A 13,219-nucleotide genomic window follows, 5' to 3' on the forward strand; every position below is an offset into this window, starting at 1 on the left:
AGAGGAGCTGTGTCTGCCTGTTGTGCTAAACTGCAGGACATATAACTTCTTACTGTTTCTAAACATGAACAGCCAAAAGTCTGCAAGCAGAGATACCTGCAACCCAGTAGTCAGGAGGAGATACCACCAGGAGTTCAAGGTCAGCCTCGACCACACAGCAAGTTCAAGGACAGCCTGTGCTACCTGTAACCACGCCTGTCTCACAACACAGAAAAACAAAACAACTTTGCTTACCACCGTCTGGTGAAAGAAGAGAATGACTGAGAACTGAGCTGAGGTTTTGTATTAGGAACCAACAGACTGTTGCTTGAACCAGGAGTTCAGGGCCAACCTGGGCAACCAAGGGAGTGTGCGTTGCTGAGAACACCCTTAAAGAAAAAACACAAGGCACAGAGTAGAAGAAAATGTTCATAAAATATACACACGATGAAAGATTGAATCAAAAATAGAGAATGGGTCTTACAACCCAGTAATAAATGGACAAAAGAGCCATTTATTCCGATGGCCACAAAAGGACTTCTGAAAAGTTTGGTACATTAAAGATACATGTGTTTTGCAAATCCACATTTTTAAAATCATAATTTCATTTTGATTTTCCTTTTAAATCACTTGCTTTTTTCCCTGCACATACTTTGACCACTCATCGGTAATGACTGACTGGCAATGTGGGTCAGGAAGGCACGAGACTGGCTCAGTGGCTGCAGAGCCTTCCGGAACAAAGCCAGCAGAGCAGCAGCTGCACGGGCAGGAATCCTAACAAAGAAAGCTGTCTGCTGTTGACATAAGCTGTCTTGGGGGAGAGGTGGAGTCCCCGCAAGAGGTGACTGCAGGTGTGTTGGCAGGAGCAGAGGAGAGAAGGTTCAAGCAGCAGATGGGGTTGCTTTGGCCTGTGGCCAGAGCCAAACTCCCCAGATGAGCTATGGCTGGAGGTGCCTTCCACCTCACGTGGGAATCCTCTTGCAGCTTTGGACCCTGTGGGGGTTAGATGACAGTCTCTGTGTCCTCTGTGTGAATTTAAATGTCCAGATGGCAATCTTCAGTCCTGTTAGTAAAGATGTAGGGTGCCTCCATGTGGTTTTGAAAGATGCCACTGTGCCTGGGGCAGGGCGTGAGGGAAATCCATGCCTACCAAAAGCCATTTGCAGTTAAAAGGTAGCACACGTCAAAAGGAATAAGAGATATCTTTATTCTTGAGTCAAATAAAAATGACCATGGTCCAGGAACCTATATAAATGCAGGGTGCCCAGGATAACACGTTCCGTTAAGGAAGCAGCTGCATAGGCTTTTCCTAGTCACAGAATAACAGAAGTAATAAATACATCTAATGTTTGCATTTGTGGGGTTATAGCAGAGCGATTAAAACAACAGCAGTTCTGTTACAGGTTTCACATGTTCTCTGGTGGCATTCTTGTCCTTGGGGTTGGTAGGAGACATTGGTCCACTAGAATACATTTCAGAGACTTTTCTTTACAGTCAGGAGGTGTTGCATCAAACACAGGGGTGGGGATCCGTGACTAGTGAGGCACTGAAGGAAGCCTGATGATCGGACTGCGCACCTGCACTATTCTAACCCATTGCTCCTAACGTGTAGAGTCTACCTGGGTGTCTTGTTTGTTTGGGGGGAACTTCAGTTTACACAAACAATTAGACATGTTTATTTTGGTCAGTGCTACTCCGTACCTTTTCCAGACTCAGTTTTCTAGAAAATAGTGATGAGACTCATATATATCCTCATTATTGGTTTACATGAAGTATATAATCTCATAAATTGTTACCAGAAGTGAGATCTGGTGACCTCAGAATCCCAGACACATACCTTGGAGCAATTGCTTGTCTTTCTAGAAAGACCTTGTAGCTTAAGTATATACTGCTTACTCTAGCAAAGAACATTCCCAAGTATCTTGGCAGCATTGAATGCAGCCCACATGGTTAAGATGCCTGGTCTGGTTGTGGTCTGATGGCGCCATGCTAAAGTAGATGAAGCTTGGTCTCACAGTGAAGCAGGAGAGGAGCATGGTTATGGATGAGGGTGTGCTATGCCCTCCTCACTGGCCACTGAGGCAGCACAGACACAAACTATTCCCACAACATTCACGCCAGCTGGAGTCCCGGTGCCTTTTAGCTCAACAGACACCTGGTAATCAACCGTGTGGCCTATTCTACAAGGGATTCTGTGAGTCCAACCGGTATAAATAAGATGCCAAGATGGCATGAAATACTGTGAGATATCTTTTTGGCAAACAAAAAGATGGAAAGTGAGTAACAAGAAGAGTGCCTGAGGCGTGCTGGTCGGCAGGTGCAGGAGGAGTGGCTGTCTCATTGAGATAGTAAGGGAAGAGGGGCTCACATGAACCACGGAGTCACAAGGAAGGGACAAGCTCTTGTATCTGGCGGGAATGTCAAGAAGAGAGGCAATTGCATTGGTAATCAGAACAGTGCGCTGGGGAGAGGAGGGCGGCAGGCAGGCCAGAGGCTGCAGCTAGGGAGGAAGTGCAGGGGCAAGGTTGAGAGTGACGGGAGGAGGCACAAAGGGTATGAGCATTGCTTTCTTCTCACAAGGAGAAAACTGCATTTTGAAGGCACAGTTGCATGGATTTTTGAAAGGGAGACATTCGGTATGTTAGACAGGTAACAACTATAGAATCCAGTTAATAAAGGAAAGAATCAGGATACTAATATTTTAGTAAAGAAATGAAACTGAATTAATTTTGCATTTTATATAAATAGATTAAGGAATTCAAATCTAATTACCAGTTAATAACCCAAGCAAGAAATTGAGGAGAAAAGAAAATTAGAAGTTTTTCCAAGTTTCTTTCATCTTTTTTTCCCTCTACAGTATACTGTTATATCTCTCAAAACTTTAATGAGATATTGCTCACCTCAATGGAATACTTGTATATTTTAGATTTTGAATATCCCACAAAACCCACAAGACCTGTGTTTGATCTCCGTGTACAGAGTTCCCTCAGGAGGTCCTCACCATTGGGAGGAAGTGAGGCCTCTGGGAAACATACCCTTGAAGGGGATCTTGAGACCCCGCTTCCTTTTCCTCTCTTGCTTCCCGGCCACCATGAAGTGAACAAGTCCCATCGTACATTTCCACCGCCATGCTTTTGCCTCACCTCAGGGTTAAAGCAACAAGGCCAACCAGCCATGGAGAAACCCTTAAAATCTTGAACCCAAATAAACCTTTCCTCTCAAGCTGACCACTTTAGCTGTTGTTGCAATGAAGTAAAGCCAGCAAACACAAATATCCAGGTAGAACTGCAGACAAAGGCGCTCAGTCTTTCCTTCCTGAGTAAGAGGTCAGGGACAATAGCACCTGTGGCAAGTATGCTTACTTCCTGTCAGCACAGACGTATTCGGGGCTCCTCATGAATAAATGAACCTCACATGCTCCTGAATCACAGACAGTGTGTCAAATCACAGGGGTAGCACTGTGTGTGTGCGTGAGTGCCTGTGTGTGCGTGTGCACACCCGCATGCATGCATGTATCTGAGTGTGTGTGCTGGGTAAAACCTTGTGGTAGGCTTATGGAGACGAATCTGAATGTTTTGTGCTCCTTCACAGTAAAATGTGTCATTTGAAAGGCCTGTTCTTGCTGTCGTCTTCACAAGCGTTATCTGTCCTCCTCAGACACAGGTGTGTTCGCCGTGATCAACAGCCACTCCTTGTCCTTGCTGGGGAAGCTGACGATCAGTGCCGCCTTCAACATTGTTTACATCTACACCTCTGAGCTGTACCCCACTGTCATCAGGTACGGGGCTCGTGTTGCTGCATCCCATTCATGGCGTCTGGGCTTTGTTAACTGTGCTTCTAAGGGCAGAGATGGCCTTCCGTACCTTCACATGGGCATCTGTCAGTCATGAGAATATTTAATCACCCATTGTCTAGTCACTGTTCTATCACGGTGAGAGACACCATGGCCAAGGCAACTCTTACAAAAGAACACATTTACTGAGGGGCTTGCTTACAGTTTCAGAGGGTCAGTTGTTTTAGATGGGTAGCGCCTGCTTATGTAAGAAAGAACATCTTCTATCCTAATGTCCCAGATTCAGGATGAGGCTGTAGCCTCAGCTCTGCTGCCTGGGCCCTGGGCTGGTTCTCCCTCTGCCAGTCCTGTGCTAATCTCCTGAGGGATCATTTGAACGAGCCCCTTCTGTTTCCTCATGCAAGAGCCCTAGGGGTGCTTTCCACCTGTTGACTTGAGGTCTCTTGCCAGAAACAGCTGGGTCTGCAGTTGTCTGCTTGTCCCTGCTTGTTTCTGCAGCCTGATGTGGAACTTGGGTACCACGCGGTCCTCACAGGCGCACATTTCATGCTGGCGGTGGGGCTGAGACAGAAGTGGATGGCCACCCTAGCTGGAAACAGTTCCCTTCTCTGCTCCCTCTCTACCCTTTCCGCCTAAACTGTCCGTGCTGCTCTGGGTTACCTGACAGTGTGCACACATCATTTCCTGTCACCTGGCAGTGTGCACACAGCATTTCCTGTCACCTGGCAGTGTGCACACAGCATTTCCTGTTACCTGGCAGCGTGCACACAACATTTCCTGTTACCTGACAGTGTGCACACAGCATTTCCTGTTTACACACCTGGCTTCCAATAGTTAGCTGGTTTTTAACAAATGGGCTGAGTTTTTGGGTCACGGAGCCCCTGGTCCTCTGGCCATAGTATCTGATAGAACTAAGTCCTTCTTTATCCATAAGACATGCTCAGGTGCTCATTCCATGTCATGTTCTGTCTAATATGGCTGTTACTATCCTTGTGACTATTTCAGTTCATGAAAATTGCAGAAATCAGAAGTAGCTCTATGGTCAAGAGCCCTGGCTGCTCTTGCAGAGGACCCAGGTTCAATCCCCATCACCCCCACATGGTGGCTCACCACTGTCTATAAGTCTAGTTTCAGGGGATCCAACACTTTATTCCACCTGCCAGGGGTACCATGCGTGCACGTGGAGTGCATACATGCAGTCAAAACATTCATACACTTAAAAATAAATATAAATCTTTTAAAAATAAATCAGTTTCTGCTGAATATGGTGGCCCATATCTTGAATTCCAAAAGTTGGGGGCAGAGACAAAAGGATTGCCACAGTTCAAGACCAGCCGGGGTCACCATAGCAAGACCTGTTTTTTAAACAAAACTTCATTTCCTTATCCTCATGAGTCACATTTCAAGGCCTGAGAGGCCTCGTGTGTCTAGTGAGCTCATCGTGGTGGTGACCCCACAACTCTTTGGCCTCAGAGCAAGGTCCAGTAGGAGCCTCTACTTAGGAATTCTTTATGATTTTGAGCTCATTGTATTCTTCCAATCCAGGATATTTAAACTATCCCCCTGATACTTAAAGATTTTATTTGATTAGTTAATTTGTTTTTTTTTCTTATGTCTTCCAGGAATGTTGGCCTTGGAGTGTGTTCCATGTTCTCCCGAGTGGGCGGGATCATTGCCCCCTTCATACCCTCACTGGTTGGTTTGTACCTCCTGGTTCTGTTCTTCCTGGTTCTCTGCTTTGGAACTCATGTGTGCTTTTGTGTAGAAAGAGGTAATGAACAGGTTCAAACAAGAGCAGCTGCACAAACGTGAATCTTGTGCCTTTGCCATGAAGAGCCCAGTATTCTGTCAGACAGATGGATTGGGGCGTTTCCCCCCATGGGTCTGGCTTTTTGTTCCTCTGGACTCGCTTTAGGGTCTGATGATACCAGCAATCCCCTTCCCATAGACATTCAGAACTAGTTAATCAATACTTATGACGTTCTGTGGTATGCTGGGCTCTCTGTGAAATACTCCACAGATGTTACTGCTTGTAACCGACAGAGCTGCTGCAAGAGCTAGGCGTTGTCATCCGCTCTAAAGATGAGACGTGCCTTAGAAGCGGATTGAATATATGCTCACCACTGGGAAAGAAAACTGAAGGAGAGAGACACCTAGCAGCATGTGTGCCCCTGTCTTCTTTGGCATTTGGGGATCAGGAGAAACAGTGATCATTTTAAAATCCTTACAGCCTTAAAATGCTCAGGTTCTGTGAAAGCCCTGGGGCCCCTGCCCGTCTCTTCTTGGTTTTGCTAGGTAGAGGATAGACAGGAGCAGTGGAGCTGGGAAAGGGTCCTACAGGGTTCTGTTTTGTGAAGTGGAGCTAGGAAAAGCGTCCTACAGATAATCTAAGCCCTGTTTGTGAAGCCTGACCAGCTATTATAGAACCCAGCTTTCATGATAAAGACTTTAAAAAAAAAGTAACAGACTATCTTAGCCCTGAAACAATACATGTCTTAACTGATAAATGGTCATGAGATCAATCACGGGCCCTTGAGCTGTCTCAGGAAGGACTCAGACACGTGGTAACCAAGAACACTACCATTGCCTCCCAGTATTGTGTCTTCTGAGGGTCAGAATGTCCCTTTGCTATTAAATTTCCTTGGGGCTGCAGTTCAGGTTTTCCTGCCACAGCAATAACTAAGGATCCAGACCATTTTCTCACTTATACTAACAAAGACTCTGAATCTTAAACCATTTATACAAGAGACTGGAGAAATGACTCAATGGTTTAAAGCCAGTCCGCTGTTGGCGAGAACCCTGGTTTGATCCCTGCAGCCTTGTCAGGTAGCTCCCAACCGCCTATAACTTCAGGGGATCCAACACTGCCACAGACACCAGCCCATCTGCTCGCATACCCACATACACATTAAAAATCCAGAAATATTTTAAAAATATATGTTATTACATAATAAAATACCATTAAAATATTACTTATACTATGGCTTTGACACCACCTTTGAGGGATTTTCTAGAGGATCTTGAGAAGAAATAAACTAAACTCTACCTTTTAGTTTATTTTTTCTCAAGATCCTCTAGAAAATTGTTGGGAGCCTGTGCATTGAAAGAAAACGTTGACTTGCCCTAAGAATACCTTTTGAATCTCTGAAGCAATTGCTGGTAGCACCATATTTAACTCAAGTAGTTTAAAACTCTGTGTACCATAGGACTTTTTCTTCAGTTTGTGCTCCTTTGATCTTGGGCCTGTCAGTGGTAATGTTACAACCCACTTGACAACTTCCAAGTTCATTATCAGCAAATAGTTCAGGGCCGTCTTCATAGGAAGAGAACACGGAGTTCACTGCGGTGGGAGCAGACTTCTTCAGGTGGAAGTGGACTCGAGTTCCTGTGAACTCTGCCTGTGAGGGCCTCTCAAGCTCACAGAGAGCCATGGCTGTGCCTGAGGTGTCTGTTCCAAGGCTTCTAGTCCATATTCTCATGCCGCCCTTTGGCTCACTCTGATCCATCTCTGCGTGCCCGAGGAGACATTCGGTGACTCCTGGGGATAATTGTCTTAGAGCCCAAAAAACCAAAACCACGATGCATGGTGTCATCTAGCAGGAAGGTGCTGACCAGGCAGTGAGCATGGCAGTCCTCCGTCACAAGACGGCTGATGTCACCTGCTGAGAGACTGATAGGTTTCTTTGTTTTTGTTACACTCCCTGTGCCCACAGAAGAACGTGCAGTGGTCTCTGCCCTTCATCGTGTTTGGAGCCACCGGCCTGACCTCAGGCCTCCTGAGCCTGCTGTTGCCAGAGACTCTGAACAGCCCTTTGCTGGAGACGTTTTCTGACCTTCATATGTACTCCTATAGGAGGCTAGGGGAGGAAGCCTTGTCTCTGCAGACCTTGGACCCTCCACAGGTAGAGAGATACTGCTGTAACCATCCAGATCTTCCACTTGGGCAAAAAGAGTTTCTGAAAAAGGAAAAACAAAACATAAAGTTCAGATTGAAAATAGACTAAAAATCAAAGGTGAACTGAACAGCAGATGTTTTAATAAATAAAGATGGTAGTGGATTTGTTAGCTTTCTTAGAATACTCTACGTATAATTCCTTAGGAAAACAGCTGTCATCAAGATACGTTTGTCGGGGTTGGTGTGTAGTTCAGCGGGAAGAGTTTTTGTGCTAAATGCAGAAGGTGCTCTGGGGTTTGACCCCTGGAACTGGGAGTGGTGGTACAGACAGACCTGTAAACCCAGCCCTTGGGAGGTAGAGGCAGAAGGATGAGAATTTGATCTCAGCTACAGAGCAAACTGAAGGCTAACTTCATTTAGGTGAGATCCTGTCCTCAAATAACGACAACAAAGCTGTCACGTGAGCATACGGGTGGTGACTCTCATTTAGGCATGTCATGACATCATTTTACTGCCTCTCCAAGATCTGCTTTGCCATTTCAGGCCCTGGACAAGGCCAGCCCCCTGGGGAGTGAGAGCGAGGAGGAGGAAGAGTTCTATGATGTGGATGAGGAGACCCAGATGATCAAGTGAAGAGCCCCCATTCCAGCCCAGAAGCAAAGCCTCATCATCACGAGTGCCTCGGGGTCGGCTTAAACACCAGTGAGATCCTCAGCCCACTGACACCTTCCAGACACAGAGGAGGCTGGAGGAGAGAGTCTAAAAGGGAGAACCTTGGCACACCGAGAGAATCATTGCTAACTGTTCAGAATTGAGGCTGAGCTCGCTCAGCACCATGCCTCTGGTCACACAGCTCCAGTTTACTGTCTAGGTGACTAACTCTATCCCATGCTGCTTCCCATCCTTGGGTCTAAGAGCAGATGCGTGAAACTGCTCGCAGATTTACTAGGGTTAGCCAGAACTCCCCCCAAGATGTCATCCTCCTAGTAAACTTGATGTCTGTCCCTGTCACTTGCTGCTCTCCACCAGGAATCTTCTGGCGCAGGGTGACATGTCCAGAGGCCCCAGCTTTCCATCAGTTGACCAAATGAGTCTTCAGCTGCTTCCCACCACTGATTGACAGACAGCGGCGCAGCTTGTGCCTTTAGTATGAGATCATTTGCTAGTGAAAGCCAGAATCAACAGAGCAGTTCACTGCCACCAGAGGACTGGCTGTGACTTGGTAGCTCCCTTTGACACTTGTGTTGTGCAATGTTTCCAGTTCCCATTTGGAAACACTTGGGAAATTTTCCTTTGTGAGATTCTAGGGTCAGCAATAACTTTCGAATCATGTGCAGTTCATAATGAAAGTCCACAAGCCGGGGAAGTCAGCAAGCGATGTGCTGACACTCTTTACCTGCGACTTAACCAAGAGTGTTTGCTGTCTTTGTGTGCAATGAGGGGTCTGGACGGCACGCCAGGCCCTGAACTCTGCCCTACGGAGCCGCTACTTGTTTACTCAAAAGGCGTGGCGACTTTTAAAGAAAAAGATGAGTTTTCATTAAGTGCTTCCACTGATTTCCAAATAAATCCAAATCACACTTAATATTTGTTTCTCGCAAAACTTGAACTCTCTCAGAGAGGCGTATGCACCGAGAGCCCATGTGTGGGCAGTTGATCACTTTTCCCCAACCCGGGAAACTGCTGTGTTTAGAAAGTCTGTTTATGCTCACCTTCTGGGAAGAGAAAGCACATAAACGTGCAGGGAAGGTGCCCTGTGGATGCTTCTGGAAATCATGGAGACCTGCATCCTGTGGCCTCCTCCATGTTGTCTTGGTTTCCGCTAACACTATACCCACCTGCTCCTGCGTTGTTTTCCTTTACGCCCTTGCTGATGAGGGAGCCATTTCTACCACTGTAGAGAACATGGGCATTGGCCATGATGCAGGAAAGGCCCTGATAGGTGACACTGTGTCTAGCTGTCAGGGAGGTTATGGAAGCATCGTGTCTGCAAATCTCAGCAAAGTGTGCCCCACACCCCCAAACTGTGGAGCCCCGCTTCTCTCTTCTTTAGAAAATGGAGGTCAGCTCTCCTTAGGAAAGGAAAAAAAGAGCTTCCAGAAACACTTGGTTCTTGTCAAATAAAGTGTTTAAAATAAAGCAGTAAATTTATATATATAATTTTGATTGGTTTAATCTCTCTTTTAAGAATAATATAACCCATTACAGAAAATTTCATATTAGAAGTTGGAAACTGTATCCATCATCCAGCCCCCAAAGCAGTGCCATGGCTTCACTTCCCACGTATGTTTTTCTGCTCTCTGTTGCCACTGACGTTCCTGTGGCGTCCGGCTGAGTAAGTGAAGGTCCTGTCCTTCTGACATGGTGTTTGTTTTTTCCCAATTAGAAGAAGGTAGGACAAACCTCAGTTTGAATTATGTGTTGTGTAATAAGGCTGGACTGGCTGTTGGCTGCTCTTGTTGGATATATTTTGTTCTTCTCCCTGGATAGTCCTCTAGCATAGTTTAATAATTATTTCCACTGCCTTCAAAGATGGATTTCATTCCCTATGATAGCTGTGAATACATATTGATGGAACAGAATGTGCACGTGTATATACGTGTGCACTGATGCAAGTACCAGAAATCTTCCTTGGTAGCTAACATGTCTTCTTTGTATAGATAGTCCACTAAAAAGCATCTTTAAAATAACAGTAAGGGTATCTGAAAAGGTCATAAGGAATCATACTATTAACTATCTACCTAAAAATACCTATAATACATGGAACTCAGTGTATAAATAAACACAAATAGTTTAAATAAAATTTTTCCATCTGATCAGACAGTGCTCCCACCAAGAACCATAGACTAACAAAAAAACCTAACATTAGGCTGACAAGCCCTCTTCTGAGTTTGTCAAGGCTGTCCAAGACATCTCCTAAAACATCATGGGCTGTTACTGTTACCCTTTGGTGTCCCCACCCCCAGAAGTGGAAGGTTGCTGAAGACATCGTGCGCTTTGGATGCAGACCCCTGTGTGTGTGTGTGTGTGTGTGTGTGTGTGTGTGTGTGTGTGTGTGTGTGCTACACATATGTAACAATAAAAAGATGCCATGAATTTGGGGGAACCATCAAAAGTAAGGGATTTTTCCCTCACAGGTGACAAGCCAAATGAAAGGCACATAGGAAAACTTCAGGTTTCAGGCCCACAGATCTAATGGCTCGTGCGGTTGCCGCACTGTGTGGTCCACTGAGAACGCTGCACTTCGCTTTCTGAGTTTTCATTTAAACCATGGCCCCTGAAGTGCCAGAGCTTACCTGCTCTGAAGCAAGGGAGGTTTTCTTCACCTCTCAACATGACGTTAAGAAAATGCAAGAAGAATGGTTTCTGGAGCGTTGTTGAAGTGACTTTGGCCCAAACAGGCACTGTCATTGCTGTCACCAATGAAGATACTTTCACTATATAGTTTATATTCTTTGCACATAAGTGTTGAGTAACTGTCACTCAATGTTGGAATTGAAATCCCACTTTTCAGTAGCACTTCTTCATATGCTATTTTATCATTGGTCCTTAAGTTGCAAAAGTAACAAAGATGAAGGGATTTTTAAATTTCCTTTCTTTATTCCTTCCTTCCTTTCTTTTTCTTTCTTCTTTTATTCCTTTCTTTATTATAACAGTTTCTTTATTAATCCTTTGGGAATTTCACATCATTTATCCCAAGTCTACTCATCCCCTACACACCCCTATATTCACCCTTCACCCTTGCGGCATCCCCCCAAAAAAGGAAAATTAAAAAATCAACACAAAAACAAACCTTTTGGCTCCTCCGTCTTTCTCCACCTCTCCAAACTCTTCATCTTAGCGACACCGGGAGCCTCAGTGTGTCACACAGCATACACTTTTGTCCAGTCAGCTTACTCACAATGTTCACTGCAGTAACTCATTGGTCTGGTTCAAGGCCTCTGGTTTCTGGTGTACCACATCACTGGATTTTCACCGGAACTCCTCCCAGACATCCTGTGGCCTCCCTGAGTCATGGCGATCCTGATGGCATCCACAGGACAAGTCCCTTCACGTATTGCAGCAGGTCATAAATGGGGTAGATGTTAGGGTGGGAAAACACAAAACCCTAGATGTAGGCGTGGGTAATAACTGAGTGGGTCATTCCAGGCCACTGGGGCCACCCTCCCTCAGGCAAAGGGCAGAGCAAGAGCACCCAAGCCTGAGCCATCAGGGCCATTTCTTCCATGCCTGTGGTGAGGGGTGGGACCATCTTTCCCAGGAGCAGAGAGGGGCCAGCTTTCCTTGGGGGGTCAGGGACAGGTCTCTTTTGCAGTATCCAGTGAGGATTATGGCCAGCTTTCCCAGGGCCATAAAGGGCAGGGCCGGCTCAGCATGGTCCTCAGATTTTTCATCACACGTGGCTACATAGGAACCCCTGTGTAACATAGGGTCCCCTGTGGTAACATGGACCACAGACATCAACACAGACCCCAGTTACAGCAGGACCATGGACCCAGACATGGCCCTTGGCAGCAGCTTGGGTCCCTGTAGCAGCTCAGGTCACCCAGCTCAGTATAGCCCCAGCAGCAACATGGCTCTCAGACACCAACATGGTCTCAGCTGACTCTCCAAACTCCAGACATCTGCATAGCCCTCAGTAGAAACAGGAGCCATGGACATCAACTCAGACCCTAGCTGCTGTAGGGCTACCAGAAGGGAAGTATTACTGCCCTCCTCTTGTGAATTTATTAACGGACCACAGAATACAGGCCTTTTGTTCATACGAGCGCATTAGTAATACAGTAGCAACTTTGACAAACACAGAACCTGCTAGAAATCTCAAGTGCTATATGAGATGGGTTGTAAGTAACAAGAGAGCCCCAGGAAAACAGTGTTAAAGAATACAAAGATGATGCATTGTGAAAAATCCATGGGTGTGGCACATGAGAAGAGACAGACTTGTAGCCACTTCAGTGGGTACGGCATTCAATACTCATTCCAAATGAAAGCTATCAACAGACTAAGAATACAGGAAGCACTAACAGGATGGCTCAGGCTGAACTTTAGTTCAATGCCTGGAACCCATCTAAAGGAAGCAGAGAACTGGTTCATGCAGGCTGTCTTAGGGTTTCTTCATGTGCACACGCATGCACAGCGGTCCACGTAGACATGCAAAGTAAAAATACAGAAGGCTGTGCTAGTAAAATAAGGGGTGTTGTAGTAGGTATGATGAGGACGCACAGCACCTGTGTCCCCTGGTACCTCAGTCTTCAGACTTTCTTGATCCTAAACCACAATAAAAACTGTTATGGAGCCAACAGGATGGCTCAGTTCCTAAAGGCGCTTGCGGCACCAGCCCAGTGCCTGACTTTGGTCCCCAGAAGCCACGTAAAAGTGGAAGAACTGACTCCACAAAGCTGTCTTCTGATATCCACACGTACACTGTGGTATGCACACACCCACACACATACATCATGCACACATACGCAGCAAGTGCACAATTAAAGACACATTTATGTATGTGCTCGTGTGTGCAAGTGTGCACACATATGTGTTTCTGTGGGTGGAGC

General features: G+C 46.0%; 1 protein-coding gene across 2 annotated transcripts in view; it reads left to right on the plus strand.

Moving 5' to 3' along the window:
- Positions 1 to 8,431, plus strand: part of Slc22a15 (solute carrier family 22 member 15) — a 53,047-nt gene extending 44,616 nt beyond the window's left edge. The window contains exons 9-12 of one of the 2 annotated variants that reach the window (XM_075981778.1): positions 3,637 to 3,757; positions 5,395 to 5,467; positions 7,486 to 7,674; positions 8,211 to 8,431. In XM_075981778.1, the coding sequence (XP_075837893.1) occupies positions 3,637 to 3,757; positions 5,395 to 5,467; positions 7,486 to 7,674; positions 8,211 to 8,300 (473 nt within the window). In that variant the 3' untranslated portion in view covers positions 8,301 to 8,431. Of the gene's footprint in view, positions 1 to 3,636; positions 3,758 to 5,394; positions 5,472 to 7,485; positions 7,675 to 8,210 lie in introns of those variants that run through there. The other variant, XM_075981777.1, reaches the window with a different exon arrangement.
- Positions 8,432 to 13,219: the final 4,788 nt, after the last annotated feature.

This window comes from Microtus pennsylvanicus, chromosome 7 (genome assembly GCF_037038515.1).
Source record: "Microtus pennsylvanicus isolate mMicPen1 chromosome 7, mMicPen1.hap1, whole genome shotgun sequence".
NCBI lineage: Eukaryota > Metazoa > Chordata > Mammalia > Rodentia > Cricetidae > Microtus > Microtus pennsylvanicus.